Source organism: Triturus cristatus, chromosome 7 (genome assembly GCF_964204655.1).
Source record: "Triturus cristatus chromosome 7, aTriCri1.1, whole genome shotgun sequence".
In the NCBI taxonomy this organism is placed as follows: Eukaryota; Metazoa; Chordata; class Amphibia; order Caudata; family Salamandridae; genus Triturus; species Triturus cristatus.
Window position 1 is genome coordinate 347,558,551 of NC_140590.1, and position 26,850 is coordinate 347,585,400.

The 26,850-nt window shown below is 47.1% G+C and overlaps 1 protein-coding gene across 1 annotated transcript in view; it reads left to right on the plus strand.

The window, feature by feature from the left end:
- The window catches only part of CACNG7 (calcium voltage-gated channel auxiliary subunit gamma 7), a 185,734-nt gene that overhangs the window by 125,059 nt on the left and 33,825 nt on the right, over positions 1–26,850 (plus strand). Inside the window, exon 4 of the mRNA XM_085616483.1 lies at positions 97–237. Within this exon, the coding sequence (XP_085472609.1) occupies positions 97–237 (141 nt within the window). The remainder of the gene's footprint in view (positions 1–96; positions 238–26,850) is intronic.

A 26,850-nucleotide genomic window follows, 5' to 3' on the forward strand; every position in this document is an offset into this window, starting at 1 on the left:
ACGCTAGGATGTGGGCTCCCTCCCACCTTTTTTTTCATGCTCTTTACTCATTCTGTTTTCTCATTTTCCTGGTCTTCTTTTTCTCGTTTGTTGCAGAGACGATCCGCAGTGCTACGCCTTTCCCCATGGTCAGCCTCTTCCTAGTGTTCACAGCCTTTGTCATCAGCAACATTGGGCACATCCGACCACAAAGGACCATCCTCGCTTTTGTGTCTGGAATCTTCTTCATCCTCTCTGGTGAGCATGAGAAGTCAATGATGTGGATGGGTTTGAATTGATATTTGAGCGTGCACTCTTAGCAGAGGGATGGGGTAGTACACGGTTCATTAAAAGATGCATTTAAACTAAAACCCAGGATTTCATGGAATTTGCATGAAATTCTAAAATTCTTTAAACTATGCTGTTGCAACAACCCTAAGAGTAAAGACAGCGAAGTGTTTTCCTATCGCTAACACCCTATCAACCCTATCTTAGTTATATTTCCATTAGTTACTCTATGAGGAATAGGAAAAGTTACCAATGTATCAAGGTGCAGGGGATGGCATTGTCATTGCCCGACTATAACAAGGACCTTGCTGAGTCCAGAATCCAGAGATTATCAGTACAGAATTGAAATTTTAATAATTGAGCAGTTTTTAGAACAAACTGCAAGCCAACGAATATCATGCTGGTGTGAAATGAACATTTTCTACGAATCAGGTCAGCGCTGGAATTAGAACACATTTACTCCAGGAATCCATACATTGGGAGTCAAGGTGTGGCAGGGGAGAAGGGACGGAGTCACGCGGAGCTGACAGTCAACTTTTACATTTATTTAAATGTAAAAAATCTGCTGCAAAGAGATTAGCAACAATGACAAATGTGACAGCAAATCTGCGCTAGCTTACTTACTTGGTTACAAAGAGACAGCATTTAAACTATTTTACCGGGATAAGACACTGTTGCAAAGATCTTGGTGTGCCCAGCAATTCTGTGGGGATTATAATATTAGTAAGGTAAATCAGGTGGGTCATGCATGGCACAGATGTGGGCACAGTCTGTGAGCTTGGTTAGCACTCTACACTTCTTCAGTAGTCGTCCCTTGTGGAATCACGTCTCCTTCAGTGAATGTGATGTTACCCTTGTGAACTTCCACAGGCAATGTGATCCCAAGGATACAGGGAGAGGAAGGAGAAACAACAGCAATAAGTCTGCAGGTTACTTTCCCGTCTTTAAACGCTTCAGCTTTGTATTCGACCCTTCAGCTTTCCTATACTATACGTCTTCAGCTTCATCCCCTGCAACTTACCGGAGGCCTCTCTTGCACATGCACTGCACATCCATCTTTAGCTGGAGCTCGGTTGACTCACACGGTGGACCTGGGGGACCACACTGGGCCCTCCCTGGCAGCTTTTGTACTCTCCAGATACAACATCAGTCCTTCAAATCCTTCTTGGGGGGCTGAGCCTAATAACTGTGTAACCTGGAGACATGGGGGAGACAAGAATTGATTTCAGGCAGTCGCATCTGGTAAAAGATGGTAACATGCCTAATGTGTGGCTTTTGTGTAAACGGCCCCTGCCAGATTCATATAACAGAAGCATTCATCTTTTCCTATCTGTACTACAGAGCAGTGTTTTGTTTATTTCGGTGTTTCTATGCCGTTTTCAGCTGCTTCAGAGCTCAGAGCCATTGCAGGCATGCAGAAATACCAAACAGAGGGATGTACAGGCACAGTGGCTGTGAAGTGAGCCTCCAACAAGCCATTGTGTGTGTTTGTGAAAACATATATGCACACAGCTGTCAAACTTCCCAGGCCCGTGCGTGAGGAGCTGCTTCAGGTCCCTTGCACCAAAGTTGTAAAATTACAGATAAGCAAACTTAGCAATTGCCCACTTTCCCATCCACGCCTTAACATGTCTCTGTAAATACTTCATTCTAAAGGGGTTGGTGTAGATTCGTGTGAATGTAAATTGCATTCTTGAGTGGTCTTTGTGGGCCACGCGGGTGTCTTGAAGGGCTTATGCATTTTCCTCTTGGCTGGCCGTCTATTGTTCTTTCAAGCACCAGAATCTCAGTAGGTGGTTGTGTGTGTGTGAGAGTGTGGTATATACGCTGGCTTTACCTGAGCAGTTCTGCTGTGTATGCTGGTTGACTGCCTGCCAGTACTTATAGTTTGGAAGCATTTTCCAACAACATGCTTTAGTTGTGTGTGTTGTGCCCGTGGGTGTAAGGGGTCTATTGTATGCTTTTTTGAAAGCGACCATGTGAAGTTTTGTATTTAAATATTTATAATATTTTTATGAAAGGGATTTGTGTAGCGCTGTTTGAATATAACTTCGTAGTGCTTAGTGTCTGGAAAGACTGTGTGGGCAGAAGATTAAACAAGAGTGCTACCGGAAATTTGCTCCAGTTACAAGAGAACTGAGTGGCACTGACATGGTGACTAGTGACACGGAGTAAAAGAGAAAGGGCCTCATTTATGAAAAGTGACGCATAGCTGCGAGAAAACAGCAATGCGTCACTTTTCATTGCGCCCTCCATGCGACACCAATGATGCGTCATATTTACAGTACGACGCATCATGTCGCAAGGAGTTACAGATACGTCCGTATTTCTGACGTATCTGTAGGCACACAAATGACGCATTAATGGAGTGTGTCACAAAAGTGACGCAACTCCAGCAATGGGTCATTAAACATGGGCAAGTCCCATGTTAAATGTGCCTGCGTCAGTCTTACACCTGCCATGAGGCAGGCGGGCGTAAGATATTGACACATTTGCATCCTAGAAGTGGCGCATTGAAATCTTATAGATTTCACTGCATCACTTCTACGACCCTTTCTTGTGTAGGAATGCCTTCCCCGCATACATTATACCTGGCACATGTATAATGTGTCACAGGGGTTTACAAAGTGACGCATCTACCTAGATGCGTCACTTTGTAAATATGGCGCAACATGGTGCATTTTTTATGCCGCTGGTCCATCATAAAAAGTGACGCACCGGTGGCACAAAAGTGACGCAAGGGCCCATAAATAAGCCCCAAAACCGCTAACTACCAGGGGCGTAACGTAATCCAGTGCAACCTCTGCGGCACAGGTGGGCCCCAACACTTCGAGTGCCCCAAACCTTTCAGGGGCCCCCATTCACCCCAAGGCCTTATGTGAGATATAGGATAATAAGGGGCCCCTCATCACATTCTGCAGAGAGGGGGCTAATTTTTTGGATTATGCCACTTCTAACTGCAACATCCCTGCTGTTGTCCAGACATGTTTAGCACCTGAATGCTCAAACATTTCTCTGCGACCAGCCGTTTTGTACAACGAGCAATGAGCACTAAAATACAAGTCAAAGCAGATTTTATTGGAACTAACCATCCTTTTAATTGGAGCCCAGAACAATTACCAAATTACGAAATGTTGATGATAAGATAGCCAAGTTTTGACAGGGATGTTTGGCTCCAAGGGCTAGGGCAAAGTTCAACAGAAGTGGATGATTAGAATTTATGGAAGAAATGCTACAAATGAAGGTTGTTCCAATTGCTAAATTTCCTCCACCTAAGAGAATGCTTCCAGGGGAAAATTATTTGGCAGACTACTTTAGAATTAGCTCCTTTGGCGACAGGTACGGTACGGAGGTGGCGGGGTAGGGGCGGGGGGGGGGCCTCTGGGAAAAATAAAATTAAAATGTACTTACCTGATCACCGCATCTCTGCTTTGTCTCTCCCACATTGTGTCTCCTCCACACATCTTCCAGGAAGCATCAGGGTCGCCTAGGCTAATCACAATGCTGCAATGCAGTGTTGTGATTGGTAAGCACCCAGGCTCCCCTGAGCCAATCACAATACTGTAATGCAGAGTTGAGATTGGTCTGAGCGCTGTGGATCAGCGCTCAGAGGGGTACAGGGAGCCTGGGCATGTTCTCCACCCAGGTTGTAATGCAGCCTGCATGGAGAACATGCAAAGTGCACGTGCCGGCCAAAGCATCATGAGCACTTTAGACTGCAGTGACAACTCCTCCTCCCCGACGTCAGGGGAGGCAAGATCCGCCCTAATCAGATGATACTAAAAATAAAACGATAATAATGTCAGCTATTATCATTTTATTTTTCCTTTTACACTGCTCTATGAGCAGTGGGGTGACGCTCCACGCCTTAGCGGAGGAACGCTACTGATTAGCGCTTCTTCCAGAAAATGACAGATTTGCCGTTTCCACCGAACTCTTTATCAGGCCCCATTCAGTGTCAGTGGTGAACACTGAACCAAGCTGCAAAGCCTGAACACTCAGTCTTAAGGTGGGCAGAGACCAAAGTACTAAAGCGTTGATGTGGTTTTCTTGAGCATCTCGAATGGCACAACTCTGTCTTAAGGCAATGCCCCCTATAGAAGCATGAGGGATACACAGCGGTGGCTCCTCCGCTATGGTAGAGGAGTGACGCCCCACTGCTTTCTCGCAGTGCGAGAAACAGAAACATTAAATGGTTATAACTTTTAGTTATTACCATTTTATGTTTGCGTTGCTGGCGGGTGGTTGGGCGGATTCTGCTCCCCTTTCCGAGCAGGGGAGGAGTGGTGTGCCCACTCCTGAGTGTGCAAAGACTGTTTGGTCGGCCCACTCAGGCCACCCAAACCAGTCATGCGCACTCTGCCCTTCTCCATGCAGGCTGCAATGCAGTCTGCATGGAGAACATGCCCACCCATAAGCTGCTGGCTGGGCGCCATCCCGACCAATCATAATGCTGCTTGCAGCGTTGTGATTGGCTTAGAGGAGGGAGCTGGCTGCCTGCTTCCTGTTCCTGTCAAAGGCAGGAGACGAGAAGACACGGGACCCGGCCTCAAGGTAAGTTTAATTTATTATTATTATTTTTTTAAATTAAACTCCTCCACCAGTGCGACCTCCCCCACGACCACTCCGCACACCCCCTGTGTCCGTCCGCGAGCCATACCGGCCGCGACTGGGGATACAGAAGAGATTCTAAGCTCTACTTGCGATTGCTCACTCACTTTAAAATATTTATATAGTGACAGTGTTTGGAGGGCTCATAAAGGTGTGGTGCAATAGCACCTTTATTCTTATAGTTGTTTTAAAGTTACAGTAGCCTGAACAAGTCCAGTGATTGCTGCACATATTGGTAGAGCCACACAATCCACACACATGTCCCCATGTCACGTCAGTCTTGAATGCAGAAGAATCTTTTTGTTATGTCACTTCACAAGCCCGGCAGCATGATGTTACTTTTGTCGCAATGGCTTTCCCAACAGATGTAAGTACTCTATTGTCGGTTTCTAGGAAAAGAATGCAGGCCGCAAATGTGGGAGTGGTGCAACAGAAGCGTATTTCCCAGCGATAACATTTGCTAAGACATTATGGGCCTGATGCACATTTAGCAATTTTTTGAGATTTGCACTTTCAGTCTAAATATGTCCCAATGCTGCTGTTTTAGTGAATCACAAAATAACACAATTTTAGCGATTTTGCTAGTAGTTATGAGCATTAAATACCAGGTCTTTGTGGTCTCGGGCTGCATAAGTGCAGGGTTGGTGATTCATAAAGGATAGATAAGGCAATACCTTCAGAGTACCACCTAATTTTGGCTCCTAATAATAGCAAAACGTTTTAAAAATGCCTAGTTCTGGAGAGCACTCTATACATTTTTGCTAGGGTAACATACTTCCTACATCTTTTAATGATTATGCATGGATATTTTATGCCTCTCTTAAAAAAATTGGTATTTCATTTCTTTTTTGCCCTGAGCAAATCACAATGACCAATACTATGGCCACATCACACATTCCTACAATGAAGCATTTCACATTGTTCACTCCATTGCTACAGCTATTTCGTGCGTTTCTGCAGGACCAGCCTATGGACATTACAGTAAGTGCTGTGTGCAAGTCCTATTCTTGGGGTTATTTATGATCCTCCTGACGTTCCATATCGTGTATGTCAGTTTCACTGTGCTTTTCCAGCGGACCCCATGTTACAGACTTGCTAAGGCCAATGCGCTAACTGTTGCAAGTGTTTGGATGACGTTTAATCCATTGGGTGTCACCCTTAACTTGAGGTTTCACAAAGCATCTGATGGTAGGAAGTCTCATAAGGACTTCTTTTAGTAGGGTCAAAATTTCACATTGAATTGTCAGTTTGTTTTGGAGTTACCAATCAAAAGAAGAAACAGTTTTGTTGGATAGAATGCCAGGAGCGGCTGGTTTCAGGGGAAATTGGTGGGGGAGGGGACGACGACAATAACAAAACATGGAAAAAAGGACATACCAGGCTTACTCTGCATTGCCGCTCCTCTGCTCCTCTGGCTCCATTGCAGCACAGGCTGAAGCTCCCAGACACCCCTACAGCCAATCCAGACGTTGCTCTCATGCTGCTAGCAGCATGAGAGAAGTGCCAGGATTGACCTGAGCGCCCTGGATTTGTGCTCCCAAGGGAACTGGGAGCCTGTTTCTGTTGTCTCCTACCCAGCAACGCAGCTCGGGTTGGAGGCATTTCAGTGCATATGTCAGTTTGGCCGTCCTAAGATGGCTGGCCAAACCCACATGGGCACTTAGCAACAATGCTCACCACTCCTCCTATGCCCATCATCATGATCGCCCGCCCCCTAGACTTGGCCCTTTGAAGAAAAATAAAATGATAATAAACCTGTGTTACTATCATTTTAGTTTACATAATAACGGAGGAGCCTCCGCTGTAGAAAACTGCCTATCTCGACGGGCTGTCAAACACTAGGAAATTCAGACTGCAGTGGTGTAGCAAGGGATGTGGGGGTCTGCCCCGGGTGCGAGTTTTGGGGACAGCGGTCTCCCCCACTCTTACCTGCGGCCATTGTGGTGCGGCAAAGGCCAGAATTGTCAGCATCCCCCTACTCTTACATTCAGCCACCACGGCGGCAAACGTAGGGGCCGCCACGGGTGGCATATTCTTAGCTATGCCACGGTCAGCAGTTTGCAAACTCTTCAAGTTTGTAGAGTCATGTTAATGGTACCCACTGCTTAGCCGAGTTAGTCCCTTAGTATGTGCTGTCACATAGTGATGTCTCGTACATATTAATATTTCCCTTTAAATGTTTCCCTTTAAATGTAGTACCTTAGTTGCACACAGAAGCCCAATCTGAGTTCTCCCATTCTTGGTTTCCTAAGTCATACAGGTGCTGTAGGGATATCAGAAATCTTGTGTTTTTTAACCCTTTCTGTTACTTAGCCCTACAACATACGACCAGTCTGTAAATTGATACACCAGTGTTACACATTAATCTGTAGACCACAATAGCTCTTAAGTTCCCATAAATGCAGACATTATAGGCAGAGTTTATGATCCCCTGAATCCACAGTCAGTTAAAGGACCTACAGTCATCAACCTCACTCTTATGTTTATTATTATACAAATACACGTGTGGGATCCCTCAACTTCTTCCTGGTCCTTACAGTACCAATCTCCCATCTACCAAATAATACATTTCCTCCCCAAGTTTAGGGGTTTTATCAGTATGAGTCTCCTTTTGACGCTTTATAACTCGTTGCACATACCCAGCCTGCGCCAGAGCACACTTCCCAAATGGGCTGAATTGTTCGCTTTGTGCATCCCTACTCACAGGTAGCCATTACCGGATGCCAAGTATCTAACACAGTAACGGCATAAAGAAACCAATGGCCATATTGCAAGAGACACTGCACTTTCATCAACTATAGACATATATAATTTCCACATCCCAGGAACTACCACTCTAATGATTCAATCCAGTTCACATCAGTCTGAGCTCACGGTCCTTGTGATTTTCACTCAGATCCATGACCATCATTTCCACTCTAAGACATTTTCTTTAAATGGTGCTTTGACAAAAACAGGACCTCCCTACCTAACTCATCATGAATCCCTTGCCTGTGGCTGTCCCTCAAACCCTCACTTCTCTCCTCATGAGGGAGCAGGCCCTCGAACCAGATCACACCTCTGACCCTCAATTTTGCCCTGCACAGAATGGACGGAGTTGTAAGAGCACACATATATATTCTCTTTGTCCTGTAAGAACCTACGTCCTGGAACTATCAGCCCAAGCTATCCCTTCCCCCACATCGCTATCATTTTCAGTTCCTCCTGGGGTTGCAATTCCTACCCTCTGCTTACTTTCCCTATCTCTCCTCCAGAGCTACCTAATGTAAGATTCTCTTTGCATTCCTACAGCCACTCATGGAGAACAATCTTCCCAACAGGGATATCTCTCTTTCTTCTTCCCTTGTTGAGTAGCTTTGGTTCTGACCATCACCCACCTAATGGGCATATCATCAAGGCCATGCGATAATTATCGCTCAGCGCTCTTAGCGCGAGGATAATTATCGCCGGCCAACTCTCAATTTTATCGCGGAGATAGCGTGCTATCAGCAACGCTTATCTCCAAAGCGATAAAATTCAGAACGCAAGCTGCCAATTGTGCGATTATCGCTGGAAATACAGCGATAATCGCACAAGGTTTGGCGAAAGTTTGCTGATAGGGCAAGTCAGTCTTGAAGCAGGTGTAAGGAAAGTAGCGATAACAGAGATTATCGGTACTTTGCTTGTCGCTCTGCAGGTTAGCGTGCCCTTTGATAATTGGAGAAATGTCGCTTAGCGACATTTCTCCAGCTATGTCAGGGCAGGAATGCCCACTTTGCATCTCATTAGAGATGCAAAAATGGGCGTTGGGGGAAAGGGCGATAATGCAAGGATTCACGCGATAGCGTGACCTTGCTGAATAGGCGATAAAATTATCGCCGCTTTCCGTCCGAAAACAGACGCTAAAGCGGTGATAATTTCATCTCCGGGGCTTGATGATATGCCCCCAATTTCTTATCACTCTAAATCATAATCGTATTTATTTCCTTTACATTGATTAAGGACAAAAGAGGAGGGCAGAATGAGCAACCAAAAGCCAACCCTCAAGAACAAAATTGATGCTCGAAGCTAACCAGTCAATTCCACCCCCCATTGCAAACCATGCTATTAGGCAATGCTATCATTGCACGATTCTCACGTTCGCCTTTACTTCCAGGTAAATGAGAATTCCGACAGCTTACACATTATTAATATATGTTGATACTCTTATCACAAGTTGCTTAATTAAGCTGTTTAATTAAAAAAAAACACGAATTCCTCATAGTAAAGATAATAACGGCACACTACAAGTAAACTGCAACTCAACAAATGCCCAGTTAATCAATATCTCACTTTTAAAAAGCGTCAGCTTTAACGGGAGGGCTAAAATGTCAGCCCTCCCCCCCCCCCCCCCCCCCCCCATAAACTGATGTCCCTAAGGCGACTAAAAAACTGCTCAGTGTCACAATAGTTTTTGCTAAGTTTTTGTTAGTTCTAAAAGAAAATCATCACAGGGCCATTCTACAATTTATCAAGGTAACACATTTAATAATAATTGCAGAATTACGTTTTAGGTAAAGAGCAAGTTGATAAAGATATAGGGTGGACATGACATGACTCACCTTCTAGTTCCAAGCAAGGCATGCGTTATTATCGTGCTTCTGGGAGATATCTCTTATTTAGCTTCAACTCTCCAACCATACTCAGTCATACAATCACTCACTACACATGTTCTCCCTGTGTAAATTCAGTCTCGCCTGTCCTGTAGTCTGGCTCACTGTCCTAACGAATGGCAGTATTGTGCCAGCAACCTATGTATCTTGGTGCTCAAAGGTTTTAGCTGCCCATGAGTCACAGGGGCATCACTGTTGATGCCTCTCACACATCTCTTCATCCAGCCATCAACGTAGCGCTCTCTGCTTTCTCAACAGACTGTTGCCCTGGAGCACTTCCTAAACATCTGAACCCTTCACTCTCTAACCTGCAGAGTTAAAGCTATCTTGGCCTCACAGCAACATAGATTCGCTCATTAATTATGTTTCCCCGGTCAGGATGCATATTTATTCTCTCCAGCTTCTTACTGAGGGCAGATCACACTCAGTGCTTAATTTGAGCCGGTGATTTCCGGTGCGCGGCACCAGCACTTAATTGTCAACACTGGCACTTATTACAGTCTGCCACATGGTAGCATTGTTTATGTCACTTAGAGATGAGCAGAACGACAGTTGTTTATTAATTTAATCTACATTAAAATAAATAAACCCTGCCGCCCAAGCCATTCTTATAGCTTTAGGGGCCTGAAATAGTCTGAATTGCCACACTAGTAGGAGTGTGATGGTTAGTGGTTGTGTAAGTACTGCAATTGGCAGTGCTGACAGTGTCAATGTGTGGTGCAAGCTGCTGTGGCCTCCTGACAGGAGCCCTGGTAGTTATTATTTTACAAATTGCACAGCTCCAGTGCTAGTTTCCTGCAAGACCTCCCTCTCCTGGAGCGTCCTTACACCTACATGAAAGCTTCTCTGGCTGTCTGGCTTGGGGTAATAAAGAAGCACTATCCATCCACTGGTCCAACTTCCAGAATACCTGCACGAGAGAAGTGTGCTGGGGAAGAAATACAACTAAACCCTTGCTCTGAGTTTGTGGTGCCGAAGCGTCCTGGGAAGCAGCTGGTGCCTGCTTTTGCATCTATGGGGCTTTGCGTATTACAATCAATCATTGGCATTTATAAAGCGCGCTACTCACCCGTAAGGGTCTCAAGGCGCTGGGGGGCGAGGGGGTTATTGCTCGTACAGCCAGGTCTTGAGCTGCCTTCTGAAGGAGAGGTGGTCCTGTGTTAAGCGGAGATGGCTGGGGAGAGAGTTCCAGGTCTTTGCTGCGAGGTAGGAAGAAGATTTGCCTCCGGCAGTGGCTTTGCGGATGTGGGGGACGGCTGCCAGGGCTTGTCCGGTCGATCGCAGGGTGCGGGTGGGTATGTAGAAGGAGACGCGGTGGTTGATGAGTTTGGGTCCTTGGTTGTGAAGGGCTTTGTGTGCGTGGGTGAGGACTCTGAACGTGATCCTCTTGCTGACTGGGAGCCAGTGAAGCTTTTCCAGGTGTCCGGAGATGTGGTGGTGGCTCGGGACATCCAGGATGAGGCGTGCGGCGGCGTTCTGGATTCGTTGGAGTTTCTTCTGTAGTTTGATCGTGGTGCCGGAGTAGAGGGTGTTGCCGTAGTCCAGGCGGCTGGTGACGAGGGCGTGGGTGACAGTCTTCCTTGTGTCGGTGGGGATCCAGTGGAAGATCTTGCGGAGCATGCGAAGGGTGTTGAAGCATGCCGATGTGACTGCGTTGACTTGTCTGGTCATGGAGAGGGAGGAGTCCAGGATGAAGCCCAGGTTGCGGGCGTGGTCGGTGGGTTGGGGTGTGCTGCCTAGGGCGGGGGGCCACCAGGAGTCGTCCCATGCGGTGGGAGTAGGGCCTAGGATGAGGACTTCCGTCTTGTCGGTGTTGAGTTTAAGCCGGCTGTCTGTCATCCAGTCCGTTACTTCCTTCATTCCTTCGTGTAGTCTGGTTCTAGCAGAGGAAGGGTTGTTGGTGAGGGAGAGGATGAGTTGAGTGTTGTCTGCGTAGGAGATGAGGTTGAGTCCGTGTTTGCGTGCGATGTTTGCCTGGGGCGGCATGTAGATGTTGAAGAGGGTAGGGCTGAGGGAGGATCCTTGTGGGACGCTGCAGATGACCTTGGTCGCTGTTGATCTGAAGGGGGGGAGGCGGACTCTCTGAGTTCTTCCGGCGAGGAACGAGATGATCCAGTCCAAGGCCTTGCCTCGGATTCCGGCGTTGTTGAGGCGCTGTATCAGGGTGCGGTGGCATACCGTGTCGAAGGCTGCGGAGAGGTCAAGGAGTATGAGGGCCACGGTCTCTCCCTTGTCGGTCAGGGATCTGATGTCGTCCGTGGCTGCGATGAGGGCGGTCTCGGTGCTGTAGTTGGCCCTGAAACCGAACTGCGAGGGGTCGAGTGATTTGTTGGTTTCGAGGAAGGTAGTCAGTTGAGTGTTGACGGTTTTCTCAATAACCTTTGCTGGGAACGGGAGGAGAGAGATGGGTCGGAAGTTCTTGAGGTCTGTGGGGTCTGCTGTCGGCTTCTTGAGGAGGGCGTTGAGTTCGGCGTGTTTCCAGCTCTCGGGGAAGGTGGCGGTGGTGAAGGATGTGTTGATGACTTCTCCGAGATGGGGGGCGATGATGTTGTCGGCTTTGTTGAAGATGTGGTGGGGGCATGGGTCGGCGGGTGATCCTGAGTGGATGGAGTTCATCGTGCGGGTGGTTTCCTCGGTGGTGATCGGGTTCCAGGCGTGGATGGTGGTGCTGTGGGGGGTGGGTTCTGGTGGTGGGTTCGCGTTTGTTGTGGTGAAGCTGTTGTAGATGTCGGTGATTTTGTGGTGGAAGAAGGCTGAGAGGGAGTCGCAGAGGTCTTGTGAGGGGGTGATGGCGTTGTTTTCGGCGTCGGGGTTGGAGAGTTCTCTGACGATGCCGAAAAGTTCTTTGCTGTTGTGGGAGTTGTTGTCAAGTCTGTCTTTGAAGGAAGATTTTCTTGCAGCGCAGAGGAGTTGGTGGTGTTTCCGGGTGGCGTTTTTGAGGGCTGACATGTTCTTGTTGGTCTGGTCGAGGCGCCAGGTCCGTCCAGGAGAGTTTGGTGGTGTGGTTGAAGGAGATGTGTTTGCTAGAGGAGAAGATGGGGTCGAGCGTGTGTCTGGCGTAGTGGGTGGGGGTGTTGACCAGTTGCTTGAGTCCGAGGTTGGAGAGGTTGTCCAGTAGGGTGGTGGTGTTGTTGTCGTTGTAGTTCTCCAGGTGGAAGTTGAGGTCTCCCAGGAGGATGTAGTCGGCGGAGGGGAGGGCATGTGGGCTGACAAAGTCTGCGATGTCTTCGCTGAAATTGGTGCGTGGTCCTGGGGGTCTGTAGAGGCTCTGAGGGTGGTTTTGGGGTCGCTGTGGATTTGGAAGTGGAGGTGTTCAGCGTCGGAGAGTGTGTGGTCGGTGTTGGTTGTGATGCGGATGGAGCTCTTGTGGACGATGGCGATGCCGCCTCCGGTGCGGTTGGTGCGGTCTTTCCTGATGATTTTGTATCCGTCAGGGATGGCTATGGTGATGTCGGGTGCCGAGGAGGGGTTCATCCAGGTCTCAGTGAGGAAGGCGATGTCCGGGGCTGTTGAGTCGATGAGGTTCCACAGTTCGATGGCGTGTCTGTGGACGGATCGCGTGTTGATCAGGATGCCCTCGAGGTTGTGTCCGGGGGTGTTGTACTTGTGGGGTGCGTTGGGGGTCCGTAGGCAGGTGAATCGGCAGTTGCGGCAGGTAAAAAGACAGTGGGTGCGTCTCGGGGTGGTGCGGCAGCAGCCCGGCGCTCTGCCGGGGATGAGTTTGGTCAGGGCGGCGGTGTCGTAGGTCAGGCGTGGGAGCTGTGGGTCGCGGGGGCCAGGGGTCATGGCGCTGGGCGCGGTCCAGGCGCGAACGGGTGCAGACAGCTTGCCTTAGGCGCGCCTTCGGCGCGCCAGCAGCGCGCCCACTGCGCACGTCCGCTGCGCACGTCCACTGCGCGGTCTCGCAGCGGCCACCATATATGGGGTAGCCGGGGAGGAGGGGTCAGCTGGGAGGCGGGCGGCGGGAGGGTAGGCGGGGGAAAAAACGGAGGGAAAAGCGGCGAGGGCAAAAAAGCGAAAAAAGACGAGAAGCGAGAGAAACGAAGCAAAAGGGGAACCGGGCACTAAAAGGGGGTCACAACAACAACCGGGCACTCTGGGGGGCACGCACTCGGGAAACAAGGAAAAAAAGGGGCAGCACTCACAACAACAGCCGGGCACGCACTCGGGGAGCAAGGAAAAAAAGGGGGCAGCACTCACAACAACAGCCGGGCACGCACTCGGGGAACAAGGAAAAAAGGGAGCAGCAGTCAGAATCACACAGAATCGCACAAAAGGAGGCAGGCAAGCACTGGTGGCGCTGCGGGGGTAGGGGATAGACCTACCCTAAGGTCAAGGGTCGCTACCTCTGTCTCGCAGCGGCCGCCATATATGGGGTAGCCGGGGAGGAGGGGTCAGCTGGGAGGCAGGCGGCGGGAGGGTAGGCGGGGGAAAAAACGGCGGGAAAAGCGGCGAGGGCTAAAAAGCGAAAAAAGACGAGAAGCGAGAGAAACGAAGCAAAAGGGGAACCGGGCACTAAAAGGGGGGCACAACAACAACCGGGCACTCTGGGGGGCACGCACTCGGGAAACAAGGAAAAAAAGGGGGCAGCACTCACAACAACAGCCGGGCACGCACTCGGGGAGCAAGGAAAAAAAGGGGGCAGCACTCACAACAACAGCCGGGCATGCACTCGGGGAACAAGGAAAAAAGGGAGCAGCAGTCAGAATCACACAGAATCGCACAAAAGGAGGCAGGCAAGCACTGGTGGCGCTGCGGGGGCAGGGGAGCGACCTACCCTAAGGTCAAGGGTCGCTACCTCTGTCTCGCAGCGGCCGCCATATATGGGGTAGCCGGGGAGGAGGGGTCAGCTGGGAGGCGGGAGGGTAGGCGGGGGAAAAAACGGCGGGCAAAACGGCGAGGGCAAAAAAGCGAAAAAAGACGAGAAGCGAGAGAAACGAAGCAAAAGGGGAACTGGGCACTAAATGGGGGGCACAACAACAACCGGGCACTCTGGGGGGCACGCACTCGGTAAACAAGGAAAAAAAGGGGGCAGCACTCACAACAACAGCCGGGCACGCACTCGGGTAGCAAGGAAAAAAAGGGGGCAGCACTCACAACAACAGCCGGGCACGCACTCGGGGAACAAGGAAAAAAGGGAGCAGCAGTCAGAATCACACAGAATCGCACAAAAGGAGGCAGGCAAGCACTGGTGGTGCTGCGGGGGCAGGGGAGCGACCTACCCTAAGGTCAAGGGTCGCTGTCCAGCCTTGTGCAGCCTCTTCTGTTATACCAAGTGCCCAGGCACACATTCTGCTTTTACACTATGTGAGCTGTGTGGCCCCATGAAAATAAGGAAAGTCCTTTGACCATGCACCCTTGCCATTTATGCTTATGCAGGCGAATGAGCAAAGAGGCGCACAGTAGGCCCACTAACAGCGTGCAACACAGGATGGGGCTCCCAGTTAGTGGGCCGCTTGGAAAAAGGTATGGAGTCTTCAGTGGACCCCACTTCAGACGGATGCAGGCTCAGACTTCTAGGGGTCCCCTTTCAGACTGCCTAGAGCAGGCTGCTCTACCACCAGTTGGTGACCAAGAGGTGGTTTGAGAACGGCTGCTTCATATTTCCCTGCTGTGTTCCCTCCAGTGCAGGAGTTAACGCTCAATTTGTGTGTCCACCGGAGAGGGCGCCTTCTTGTAATCTGTTGTGTGGTCAAGGTCTACGTTGGTATGTAATTGGGATCTGTGGCCGTGTTCATAATATGGCACCTGGACTCTAACAAAAGTCTATTGTCATTGAAACAAAGGGTCGCGTATTATAGACTGCCGGAGGATGAAAGCTGAGTATACATCTCATATTAAGCCCTATCCAATAGGGTCAAACACAGATGCCAGTAGTGATTGCTTGAGTGGACTGGCTATCACACGCAGCATCATACATGTTACTAACTGTAACCAATATAATACAATGGGATTAACTCAGAAGCCTGGCAAAAGTTGAAAGTATTTATGTTATTACTTCTTTTTAATATTTAGTTGGGCAGACTTGCCGTGTGAGCAGTGGAGCATTTACCAGGAACCAGAAACACGATTAAGTGAGGGGACATAATGTGGGCGGGGAAAAGGTAGTGTTCAGGTATACCCGATACTGAGATGCTCATAGAGATGAGTACAGTCTTGCAGATAAGTTCTAAACAAGTATGCTTTCAGTTCATAGTTTGAAATACTTTTTTGAGACATTTAAGTCCATTAAAGTGCAAAATAGAAGATATAAAGCAGGGTACAAGCATAACAGTTTTTGAATATAAAATGTGTGCAAATAAACAACAACACGTTGTGCAGAGCAATCAATGCATATAAAGCATACGATAGAGTGAGCATGTAGCATAACATCATTAAGATTTAGCATGCTGAAGCCATAAAGTTTTATCGGATCGTGGGACCGTTCGTGTGACCGTAAACCGTATTGCCGCCTCTTTGCCTTTCCGTAATTAGCATATTACGATCGGATTGGGTACTTCTCCACTCATTTAGGTGGATGACTTCAGCCTTTTAATGGTGTTGAATAATACTTTTTATAAAACTCGTGAAAAAATTACGATCTTGGAATTTCTTATATACAGCATCTGTCTCACACCTTAGATGGATGAGTATGATTGGGACAGGAGACTATCAGCTTATATTGCTTAAAGTCTGATCAATATCCATAGGAGTGATCTTATCTTCATTTATAGATTTGCCCTGAAGAAGTCCTGTGTCAGGACGAAACGCGTCGGCTGTACCGTACTGTATTGAAATTGGAGTAAAGAACTTGAAATCAAGAAATACTCAGCCTTCTTAATTGAAGTTGATATATATATATACTGTTATTGTTAAATTCTTTCATAAACTTGTGGTGCTTCTTAGCTTTTGTTTGACTCAACTGATTATGTTCCTTAGGGAACTAGCACTGTAACAATGGGTGCTATTCAGAATGCACACATCCCCTTGATTTATGTATGATGACATTTTATTGAGGGTAAGAAAATAGTAGGGTGATATTAATTTCAGGTGCCGGTAACTCAGAAGGTTCCATTGTTAGTCTCTTTAGCAGTACCATAAAGTTTTAGCATTTAGATTGTGACAAAAGCTAGGAACAGGCTATACATACCCTTTAATTGCATATATATATTTATATACATGCATCAGATATTTTGTCTGACTCATACAATTTGTATCTCCTAAAAATGGTCTCATTTTGTTTGCAATATTTATCTAGGTGACAGTTTACAAATATTCAGAGCTTCTTGAGTAAAAACTAATGGCCCAGCAGTGTTATTGATACAGCTACATGGTTGAGATACAAGTAAACCCAAAGGTGCAAGCTAAAGTGCAAAGGACATTTTAAAGAGCCAAATGCAATAAACGTTTGAACATCAATTGATCACTAAAAGTACTGTGCAAATTACACTTTAAACTGAATAACAACAATTGGGACGATAAGTAGTGGTTCTTGCAGATCCAAATCATTGCCACGTGTCGACCCAGATTAAAATATCTGTGATTGCCAAGCAGCCTCCCTTTTATTCCTGTTCTTTATTTGAGCTTTTACTATACAGGTGTGATTTCAGGTTTCTCCTAGGTGATAGGAGGTTATTTTTAATCCTGAGGTCCACGGGGAGGTTGTTCCAGAGCCTTGAGGCCAGACAAGAGAAGGTCTGGTTCAGTTGGAACAGTGGTTCAGTGGGAACAAGTTGGGACAATGAGCCCCTTTCCCCATGCTGGTTGGGTGAAACACAAGCATAAATGGGATGAAGTGGGCCTCTCACTGCCTGGGCACCTCCTGCACCAAAGACAACTACTCCCCGCGCTCTATTGCCTGAAAAGAAACAAGATACTTCTACCTTAACCAGTAGCATTTTGATAACTAGCAAAATATCTAACCCTGCATGAGCAACGATAACATGACATGGCATAACCTAATATGACCCGATATGTCATAGCAAAGCGCATCTTACTGAGATGTAGCATAAATTGAAATAATTAAGTATGAGATAACATAATGTAACTAGTATGGTGTGTCGAGACATAATAGAACGTGAAAATATAAGTTTCTGCATATACTTAGCTACTATGAACAGCTACATTTTATGGAGTATATTAATGGAGAATAAGGGAGTCATTACATGCAGTACACCATAAATTTGTGCAGTAGTTCTACTTTTTCGTGATTTTCAATACTATCATGTATAACCCACCAAAAACTGTAATTTTTGTAGGTTTCTTCATATTCACCTACTTCCATATTCCTACAGACTGTCCAAAGAGCAAATAGTAATCAGGCAATACTGTTTTTTCTACTTTATTTTCACATTGATAAGATATTCTTTTAAGATAAATCCCTTCTCTAAACCCTCCGATAACACGGATGCGGGCGTAGGTGTCTTCTGCACTCTTATTGCACGACTCACACCTACTTGAAGTTGGTGTTCATTTAGAAATTAAGTGAATGAGAGAAAAGCATTGCAGGTATTGATTGATACAAACAAAGTTATGTTAACCACATCTGCAAAACAATCACCATTGGTACCACCATGGGCCATGCCCTTTCCTACTTACAGCTATGGCTCTGGGACATCTGACTATCAAGCACTTCTGTACACTCACAACAGACATAACCTTGCTAGTGAACTAGTCACTGGAAAATGTTGTTGATCAAGAAACTCACAACAAAAAATGTGAAGTCAAGTGGAAAAATACTTGAATCTGATTTCATTCATTTTCGGAAATCCTTTGTAGCATATGTTTATAGCACATATTTCGGTTAGCAAATAACATTTTAATAGTATCTTGGTAAATAGAAGGCCATGTATTTTCAGGATATGTAGAGGTTTTTCAGCCACATGTTCATTATCTAGCTCACCATGTGGTCTATCCATAAAGGCATTCTGGAGTGCATAAAGTAGTACACCTGTAGTACCCTTTAAGGTATTGCCTTTGTGACCTACCCCATAATTGTAAATGCTTTGTGAATTCACCCCCATGTCTGTAAAATTTCTAGTACTGAGTCTGAAATAGTTTTCAGAATATGAACTTAAATGCCAGGAACTCTTGCTCATCGTAGACCAGAATCATAGCGGCCGGTGTGCTGGGCGAGTGGCGGAGTTGGTGGGGGGAAGGGTAGAGGGGACATAGGGGTCGTGGGGGCAAAATAAAAAAAGTAATAGAAAAAAAGAAAAACGTACCTGCAGCCAGCGGTGTCGCGCACTTCTGCTCCTCTTCTCTAAGCGGCACAGGCTCCCAGAATGCCCTGCGGCCAATCCTGAAGCTGCTCTCACTCATGATTTGCGCTTCAGGACAGACTCGGAGTCTGATACCACCGGTGAAACCCTCATGCACAGTGAAGGGAGTGCACCTACCTGTCCCCCCCAGGCCCTGCCCCCACAGCTATGCCTGAAAGGAAAAATAAAACAAGTGGTTATTATTGGTTTATTTTTCCTTTCCTGCAGTTTTGGGGGTAGACAATGCTCTTCTGCCATTGCGGAGGAGCTGTCGCTGACCAGAATAATTATAATATATTAGTTTACCAGCGATTGGGCAGTCCTATGTGCATTCCTCTGTATTTCCAATGGAATCAAATGCCATTCCACTGTGGATGTCTTTTGTTGTGAGGGGAATCAGTTCACTTCTGCTTAAAAACTACAATTTGAATGTAGACGTGCACACTAAAAGTGTCAGACTTCACTGAGAAATAATATTTCAAATAAGTTTTTAGTGCACAAAAGGTGTTGCTGTTTCTCAGCGCAGGCACATTTTGTGCACCATATTAGCCTGCTTCCAGAAAATGAGACCCAGTGACATGCGTACATGGTTTGCACAAGCATTTGGGTATATGCAATGCAGCCTCTGAAGGTCTAGACTTGTACCATTTTCTACTTCAATGTCATGGGTGCAAAACCTTTGGGAAGAATGGGGCAGCCAGGAAGTCCTAGATTTTCACTAAAGTGTTTGTGTTTCTTGAGGTTGTACTTTGAATGTTTTACAGAATCTTAACAGGCTTTGTAGATTATATGTATAGATTAGGGAACTAATTCACGAAATCTAGGACACAATGGGCCTCATTTACTATATTTTGATGCTCTGCAGTGCAGCGAGCCTTCCTGCTGCGTTGCATCAAAATAAAATGGCAGGAATTTGTCATATTTACAAGATAACAGTGCATTCCTGTCCTTCTCCCCTGCACACAAACAGTAGCCGTGCGCCAACGCAGACACCCTTGCGCCCTGGTCAAAGGGTGCCTGCATTGCAGGGATGATTGTTTAGGTGCAGAAAGGGGCACCTTCCTGCACATAAACAACCATTAAAGGTGAGTTAAAGAGCAAGAAACGAGGAGCAATAAACGTTTTTCTCCTCTTTGCTCCACTGATTCTGATGCATTGCCAGGTTTACGACACATTGTAAATCTGGGAATGTGTCAGGTACCATTAATGTTGCATGGGAACACCCATAGCAACACGCTTGGAACACCCCTTTCATGCAGGATTATGCATGAAACGGGCCCATATTTACAAGGCCATGAAAATTCACACAGGGTGACTTTACGGGGCCCTTTAAATATGGGCAGGCACACTGTGCCACTGGTGTGTCTAAAAAGTGATACACCGGGGACGCAATGGGTTTGTAAATGAGACCCAATGTTGTAACATACGCAAAGCAACTTTTCTCATAACTTAAATATCTTTACGTGCAACTTTTGCATATGGTATGCATCAGCAATGGTGCAAGGATGTTTGGCACTCCAAATAAAATATTATGGCACTGGATTGTTCTTCATTCATTCATTTAAAAAAGGGCATTTTTCAAGTGATGTTACCCACGCTTATTGCCTTACTGCACCTTGTGGGTGAACCAGCACTTTCTACATTATATTTATTATGTGCTTAAAAGTGTGAGATTCACATATCCGGGTGAGTTGGCAGCTCTTTTTGTAGAACAAGCGCTAAATGTTCTTGCTAACCATCTTTTTTTCTCCACACTTACAACATGTACATCATATATCCCTAACCATTCTTGTGAGGTACCTTTATGTGCTTCACCATGAAAAGTGATTTTTTGCTTCTGTGCTAGTAAGGAGTAATTTCTTGCTCTTTACATGGAAGGAAGGGGATAAAAATGAGTTTGTGAACTGCATACAATGAGGAGTAATTTCTTGCTCTTTACATGGAAGGAAGGGGTCAAAAATGAGTTTGTGAACTGCATACAATTTTGGGCCGTCAACCCTCTGAGGCATTCTTTCAGTAAAATGCACACTCCCCACCTACTGGATTGGGTTCACTGACATGCAAACTTCTGTTGAGTAAATCCATTTATTAACTGCAAAAGCTGGTTGGACTTATAAATGGTTGTGTTTGCATGTGTGATTCAAGATTCCACATGGAATAATTTTGTCAATAAGACTGTCAAAACCCCTTTCAGAGGGCCATGGGGTATGCAGGGGCTACTCGGCCTGACTGTAGAGTTTGAGACCTTCTACTCATGATGTCTCAGGGCCCAAACTACTATGGATCACACTCAACTGGGCCAAGAACCCCTTCTGCACTTGACTCTCAGTGATAGCTGTGGTCTAGCAGACAAGGTTCCCTTGGGGGGATGTAGACAAAGGTCAGTGAATACGACTTATAACTCAAAATGAAAACAGTATGAATAAAACATCAATTTCCAGCCAAATATTTGTTTTTATAATAAGAAGTAGATTTTTATTTCTAATTCTACACATGCAAAAAGATGCGGCATTCAAATGCAATAGCACAATTCTCCTTGAAGTAGGAGCTCTTGTAGTTGTCAGACAAATTGTCAGACAAATCCCTGTCCCACCAGCCTTCATGTAGTGTGATAGTTCCTATCCACTGGTGGCCACATCAGGGAATGCAAACTATCAGGCCATACTCAAGAGTTCTCCCTTCTAATCTTTTAGTAACTTAGTCTAAAGTGTAGATGGAGCTACATCACTGTTAGGAACAACTCCCCCAGGGCCCCAAAGACCCGGTTTCAGTCTTACAGCAGTGTTCAGCAGTGCAGTGAGTGCCCTCTTCTCGGGTGCTCCCAAGTCCAGATTCTGTACAGCGTAGTTGGGCGGCTCAAGATTTACATGGTAGCACCCGGCGGCGTAGGCTCTCCTAACTCACTGCTGGCTTTCGGTTTCCAGTGATCAGAGCTTCTGCCGCTCGACGTACACATAAGGTAAGCTGCAAGGGGGGCGGGGAGAACACAGGTGTGATCCTCCAGTTCATGTCGGGGGTGCCAATGAGGGTGTGACATCCTTGACGACATTTCAGTGAACATCAGGGACTTCATCAGGTGCAGATCACAGCATGCAAGCTTGACCCACTAGTCGCAGCAGTTCTCCTTTGGCCTGGGAAACGTGCCGAACTGTAGGCCAAAATGGTACTGGCAGCCCCTCCTGGCACACAGGGCTGCTACGCTACTCACAATCCGGGCACATTCTCTTTATGCAGGCGCCTCTCACTACGGCGGCCCCTCCTGGCATACGACGTCACCAATCTTGGCAGTCACAGGTCCTGCGCACCTGATCAAAACTCAGTTTACCGGTGAACCTCTCTGGCATACGGGTTGACCGCAGTGCAGCAGTGCAGCTTGGTGCTTCCCTTCCAGAGCATCTGCTATGTCTCAGAACACCGCTGCCCTCTCCTGGCATGTGAGGGTCACAAAGCTGATACTGATAATGGCCCAATCGGTGCACAGTCTCACACCTCGCACAGGAATTCCTCATGCAGGACTCACACAGGACCGCACTCACTCCAACGCTCTCCTCTCCCTCACATGGCACAGGTCTTGGCAAATAGATAGGCAATGGAGCACCATGCTTCAAGGCAGGTGACCTTGGTGTCCTGGGTGATGCCCCTTCACCCAGCAGGGTGACTAGCAGACCTTTGCCCTCGTCCTGGTCACTGGCAGAAGTCTTGCAGAGTTTCCCCTTCTCACGCAGCCTGTCTGACTGTTTGGCAAGTGACACATTTTTGGGGACTCAAATTACCCTACTTACAGTCCTTTTTCAGACACCAAATGTAATTTAGGGTCTGGGTCTGTGAAGTTTTATGTTGGGGTTTTGCTTCTTTTGTAGTGGACACTTCTCCTTTTCATCTTCCTTCATGAAAATGGTCCGTCACAGCAGGAAGGACTCCGCAGCTCATTGTCCACTACGTAATTCACAGGAGTGACCAGAGTTTACACCTGGATGTCAGCCACAGTGCATCAACGAGTTAATCACAGACCCCCAGCCATTCTCTATTATGATTCTCTTATCAGCCAAACTCCCTTCCTGAGATGTGTCTGGGCCCAATACTGGTGATGTATCACTGAAACAAAGAGAAGTTATTGAAATGTAAAGGGAAACTCTTCCCTCCAGTGAGCCCCCACCTATCTCTCAGGAATGCAGCAATCTACAAGTCTATCCGTGGGGATTCCTCTCCTCCTGATGTCTTCACCAGGCAGGCCTGGATTTCCCAAAATGGAACCCAGGGTTCTCCATACAATGTACCATTGCAGGCACACTCACTCAGTATACGTTTATTGCACACTTTCTGTTCAGTACTAATACCCCTATGCATTTACCCATACATGTACCCATGAATCCAGCACACACACTCAGTCTGCATGCACTGTTCAGCACTGAAACTTTCCTATGTTTAATCAAGGTGTGTTAGTTCGAAACACATGCACTGCCAGCACACACACTCATTATGTGTGCTACACAACTCTTCAGCCTTCATGTGTTGTACTTCATGCAAGCACACATACACCCAGCACATACGGTCGCTGTGCACGCATTGCCCAGCACTGCATCTCTCATGTAATGTATTCCTCTCAGGTATACATACACCCAGTACATGTCATAACCACACGTACTGCACAGTTCTGCTCCATCCTCGTACTGTACCCTTCCCAAGCACACACAACTAATGCGAAGTGACTACACCAATGCTGTACAGCACGCCACATCTACCTGATGTAGGCCAAGGAGGAGTTAAGCACACAACAGCAGAACTTTTAAAAAGGTGAGTGAGCCTGTAAGCCTCACTCAGGTGACACAGGAATAAAAGGTCTTGTTCACTACTACTGATGACTACACGGTATGCTGCCACCACCGCACTTGTGCTGCTTAACTCCTGATTACGGTGGTAGCCTTCTCTCACTATGAGGGTAGCACATTGGGTGCCACTCTGGGTCCAACAAGACTGCAGTCCATGAGACAGGCCCAAATCATGGCTCACACGCAAGGTCCGTGTTCACCTATTACAAAAAACAGCATTAGAGATACAAACAACTGTACAGTTGGGCACTCAGGCAAGGGTCCATGTTTTACCATGCAGAGGACTTTTCTGTGCCAACAGAGACCTCAAGTAATTGTGGGTGTGCAGCAAATTTATACTGTATGTATGGTGTTGGTGCTTCCCTGACATTCTCCTGCATTCATTTCCTCACCCATTTATAAAGGTATGGCACCAGAATATCCCTTTTGAAGATATCGCCTGACAAAAGTATTATGTCCTAAAAATCATGTACTAAAATATAGCCCCTTTGGTGTTAATAATAAAAGTATACTCTGAGTGGAGTGATATTTTTATAAACGATATTAGGGCTGATGATATTTAGATTATGTATTTGTTAACAATATTCTGATATGGAAAGTAATGGATATGTAATGGATATGTAATGTGAACAGAGCTGGTGTACATTATGGGCACGTGGAGCACATTTATGAGCATAGATTTTGCTAATATGTGTAATTATTAATCATGCACCAGCCTTACTCTTTAGCCCTAGAAAACACTTGTGAATCAGTCCCTTTGCCTTCAGTCTAAGGGTGAGACACAGATAAAAAATACAACCAGAACACTTATGTAGGAAAGTAGGATCTGCTTTTATGGTTACCCCCACTTTTTGCTTGATGTAATGCTGTTTCTGACTAGTCTGACTGTGATCCTGCTAATCAGGACCCCAGTCTCTGTGCTTTCTCCCCTATATTGGTATGGTAAGTACTTAGTTACATCCCAGATTGGACACTAGATTACATTACCAGGCTCTAGTATATGGTACTGAGGTACCAAGGTTATAGGTACACCAGGGGTCCCCCATGGGCTGAATCATGCATTATGCCACCCATGGGAGACCATTCAATCTGTAACTACAGGCCTGCCATTGCAGCCTGTGTAAGCTGGTGCTAGCACCACTTACAAAAGATATAGGTTTCCCTATATCTAGGGTCACTGCACTTACAATCTATGTCACCCCTAAAGCAGGCCTTTCAATCCTGAAAGCAGGTGCTCGGTTCTAAGTGTGAGGGTGCCCCTGCAGGAACAGGACATCCTACAACCTATGAAGTACATTTTTCCAGGTTGTTAGTGAGACAGCCATATAACATATAGAGGGGCACCGCGTCACTATGCGATAACCATCTCGAAACTGGCTGTAACCAATCCTATCATGTTTAGTATTAAACATGTTGGAATTATACCCCCACACCGTAAATGGCCTTCTGCTGCTGAGCCAATCGAGGGCGGAGGAAGGCAGAACAATAGGTATCCTGTCACAGGGAGGTGTGACCACCACCCAGAGAGGGTTTAGTCTGCGTGCAGGGCACACTTGGTGCCCTCCATGCATGGTCTATTTTAAACCAGTTCAGGGAGCCGTTGGCTCCCGCTCTGGCGCGGAACTGGTCAAAGGACAGGTGAGTATCCTCCCTCTTGTCCAGCCCCTCCTTAGGGAGGGATTCCTGAATCGTCCCAACCCTTTCCTTTGGGTACTTAAGGGCTTACCTGTGGGTGAGTCCCTAAATTCGTCATGGGACAAGGTTAATTTCAGACACCACTTCATCTTTGACCATCTGGGCACTCTGGACTTCGCTCTGGGCATCAAGGCTGTAACCGGGAAGACTCCTGCTGCTCCTGATTTCGTCGCCCTGATCGTCTGCTGCAACGTCCATGCCTGTGCAGCATACAGGAACCTTCCAAAGCCCGTGGGCATCCAAGACATCTGAAGGAATCTCCCTTGAAGTGAAGTAGTCACTTCCCTGCATCTGCAGGCATCGCAACTAAGCTGACAGGTCTACCGATCCTGAGCTCCCACGGACTCCAAAGGGCTCAGAAACACAGGTGGTGGTTCTTCACATCCTTCAATGCCGGTCCTGTCCTCTCAACAAGTTTGAGGCCAGTATCCCTCATCAGAGCTGCAGGAACCGAACCCCTGTGCACCGCATAGACTTGCAGGTGCAAGGGATTGTTGGCCTCCTTCCACCAAGATCTTCGGGCTCCAAGTAACCCCAACCTCAAGCATCTCCAGTGACCAAGATTTTCATCCTCACTGCATCACTTGCACTGTGGGCCTGCATCTTTGTTTAGCTGCTTAAGGTCCTCTTGCGACTCCTGTGCCTCCAGCCTGTGGGTCCTTTTGAGGGTCATCTTTGAATTCTTTGGGCTCCTCTGATTGCTCGGGCCTGCCCTGACTCCTCTGCTTGTGGTGAGTCTCCTGGACCTTGCTGGCCCGACACTGCACCTTCTTCAACGTCCACATTGGTACCAGTTGCAAAGGCTTGTTGGTACTCCCGACGGACACTGACCCCTCAACTCTCGACATCCGCTGGGGGACAGCTTATATCCAGTACCTGGTCATCCACGGCATAGCCTGGTCTGCTCAGCTACAGTTTCAATGTCACCGTCAGCTTCCCTGCAACACTTGACATCGGTGGGCATTCGTCTTCCATACCCCCTGGTCACTCCTGAATGGCATAGACTCTGTCCCCTCTGCTTGCAGGTTCTTCACATCTCAAATCCACCTTTGGGTTCCACCAGACACTTTTGCCTTCTCCAGCAGTAGCATCTTTCTGAAGTTCTCCATTGAGTTTGACAGCAGTTTCCCATGCCACTTCACACCTATGCACCCGGCTTCCCTGGTGCAGACATCCTGGTTCCTAAGGTATCCACGGGTGGGGTGGCTCTCCAACCTTCTGTCTTCCACCAGGTTTCTTCAGGGTTCACTGGGAAGGGTCCTTCTTCTTTAAAATTGCATCCGTGACTTACCCTTTGACTTGCATTGATCACGTGGTCGTGTTCCCACTCTGCATACGGCCTCCGTGGAGCTCCTGGTTACTTACCTTGGGTGGTTCCTTGGGTCCCCGCCACTTCTACATCTTCTGGGTATAGTCTTGGCTTAAGTCGTGGTTTGCATACCACTATTTTAGTGTAGGGTTTGGTCTACCCCTGGTGACCACTGTGTATTCAGTCCTACTTCCCCTTTCTATTACAAAATTTTATGTGCATTGTGTATATCTCCGGCTAGGGCATATCTGTATGTGTTAGTGAGTGCC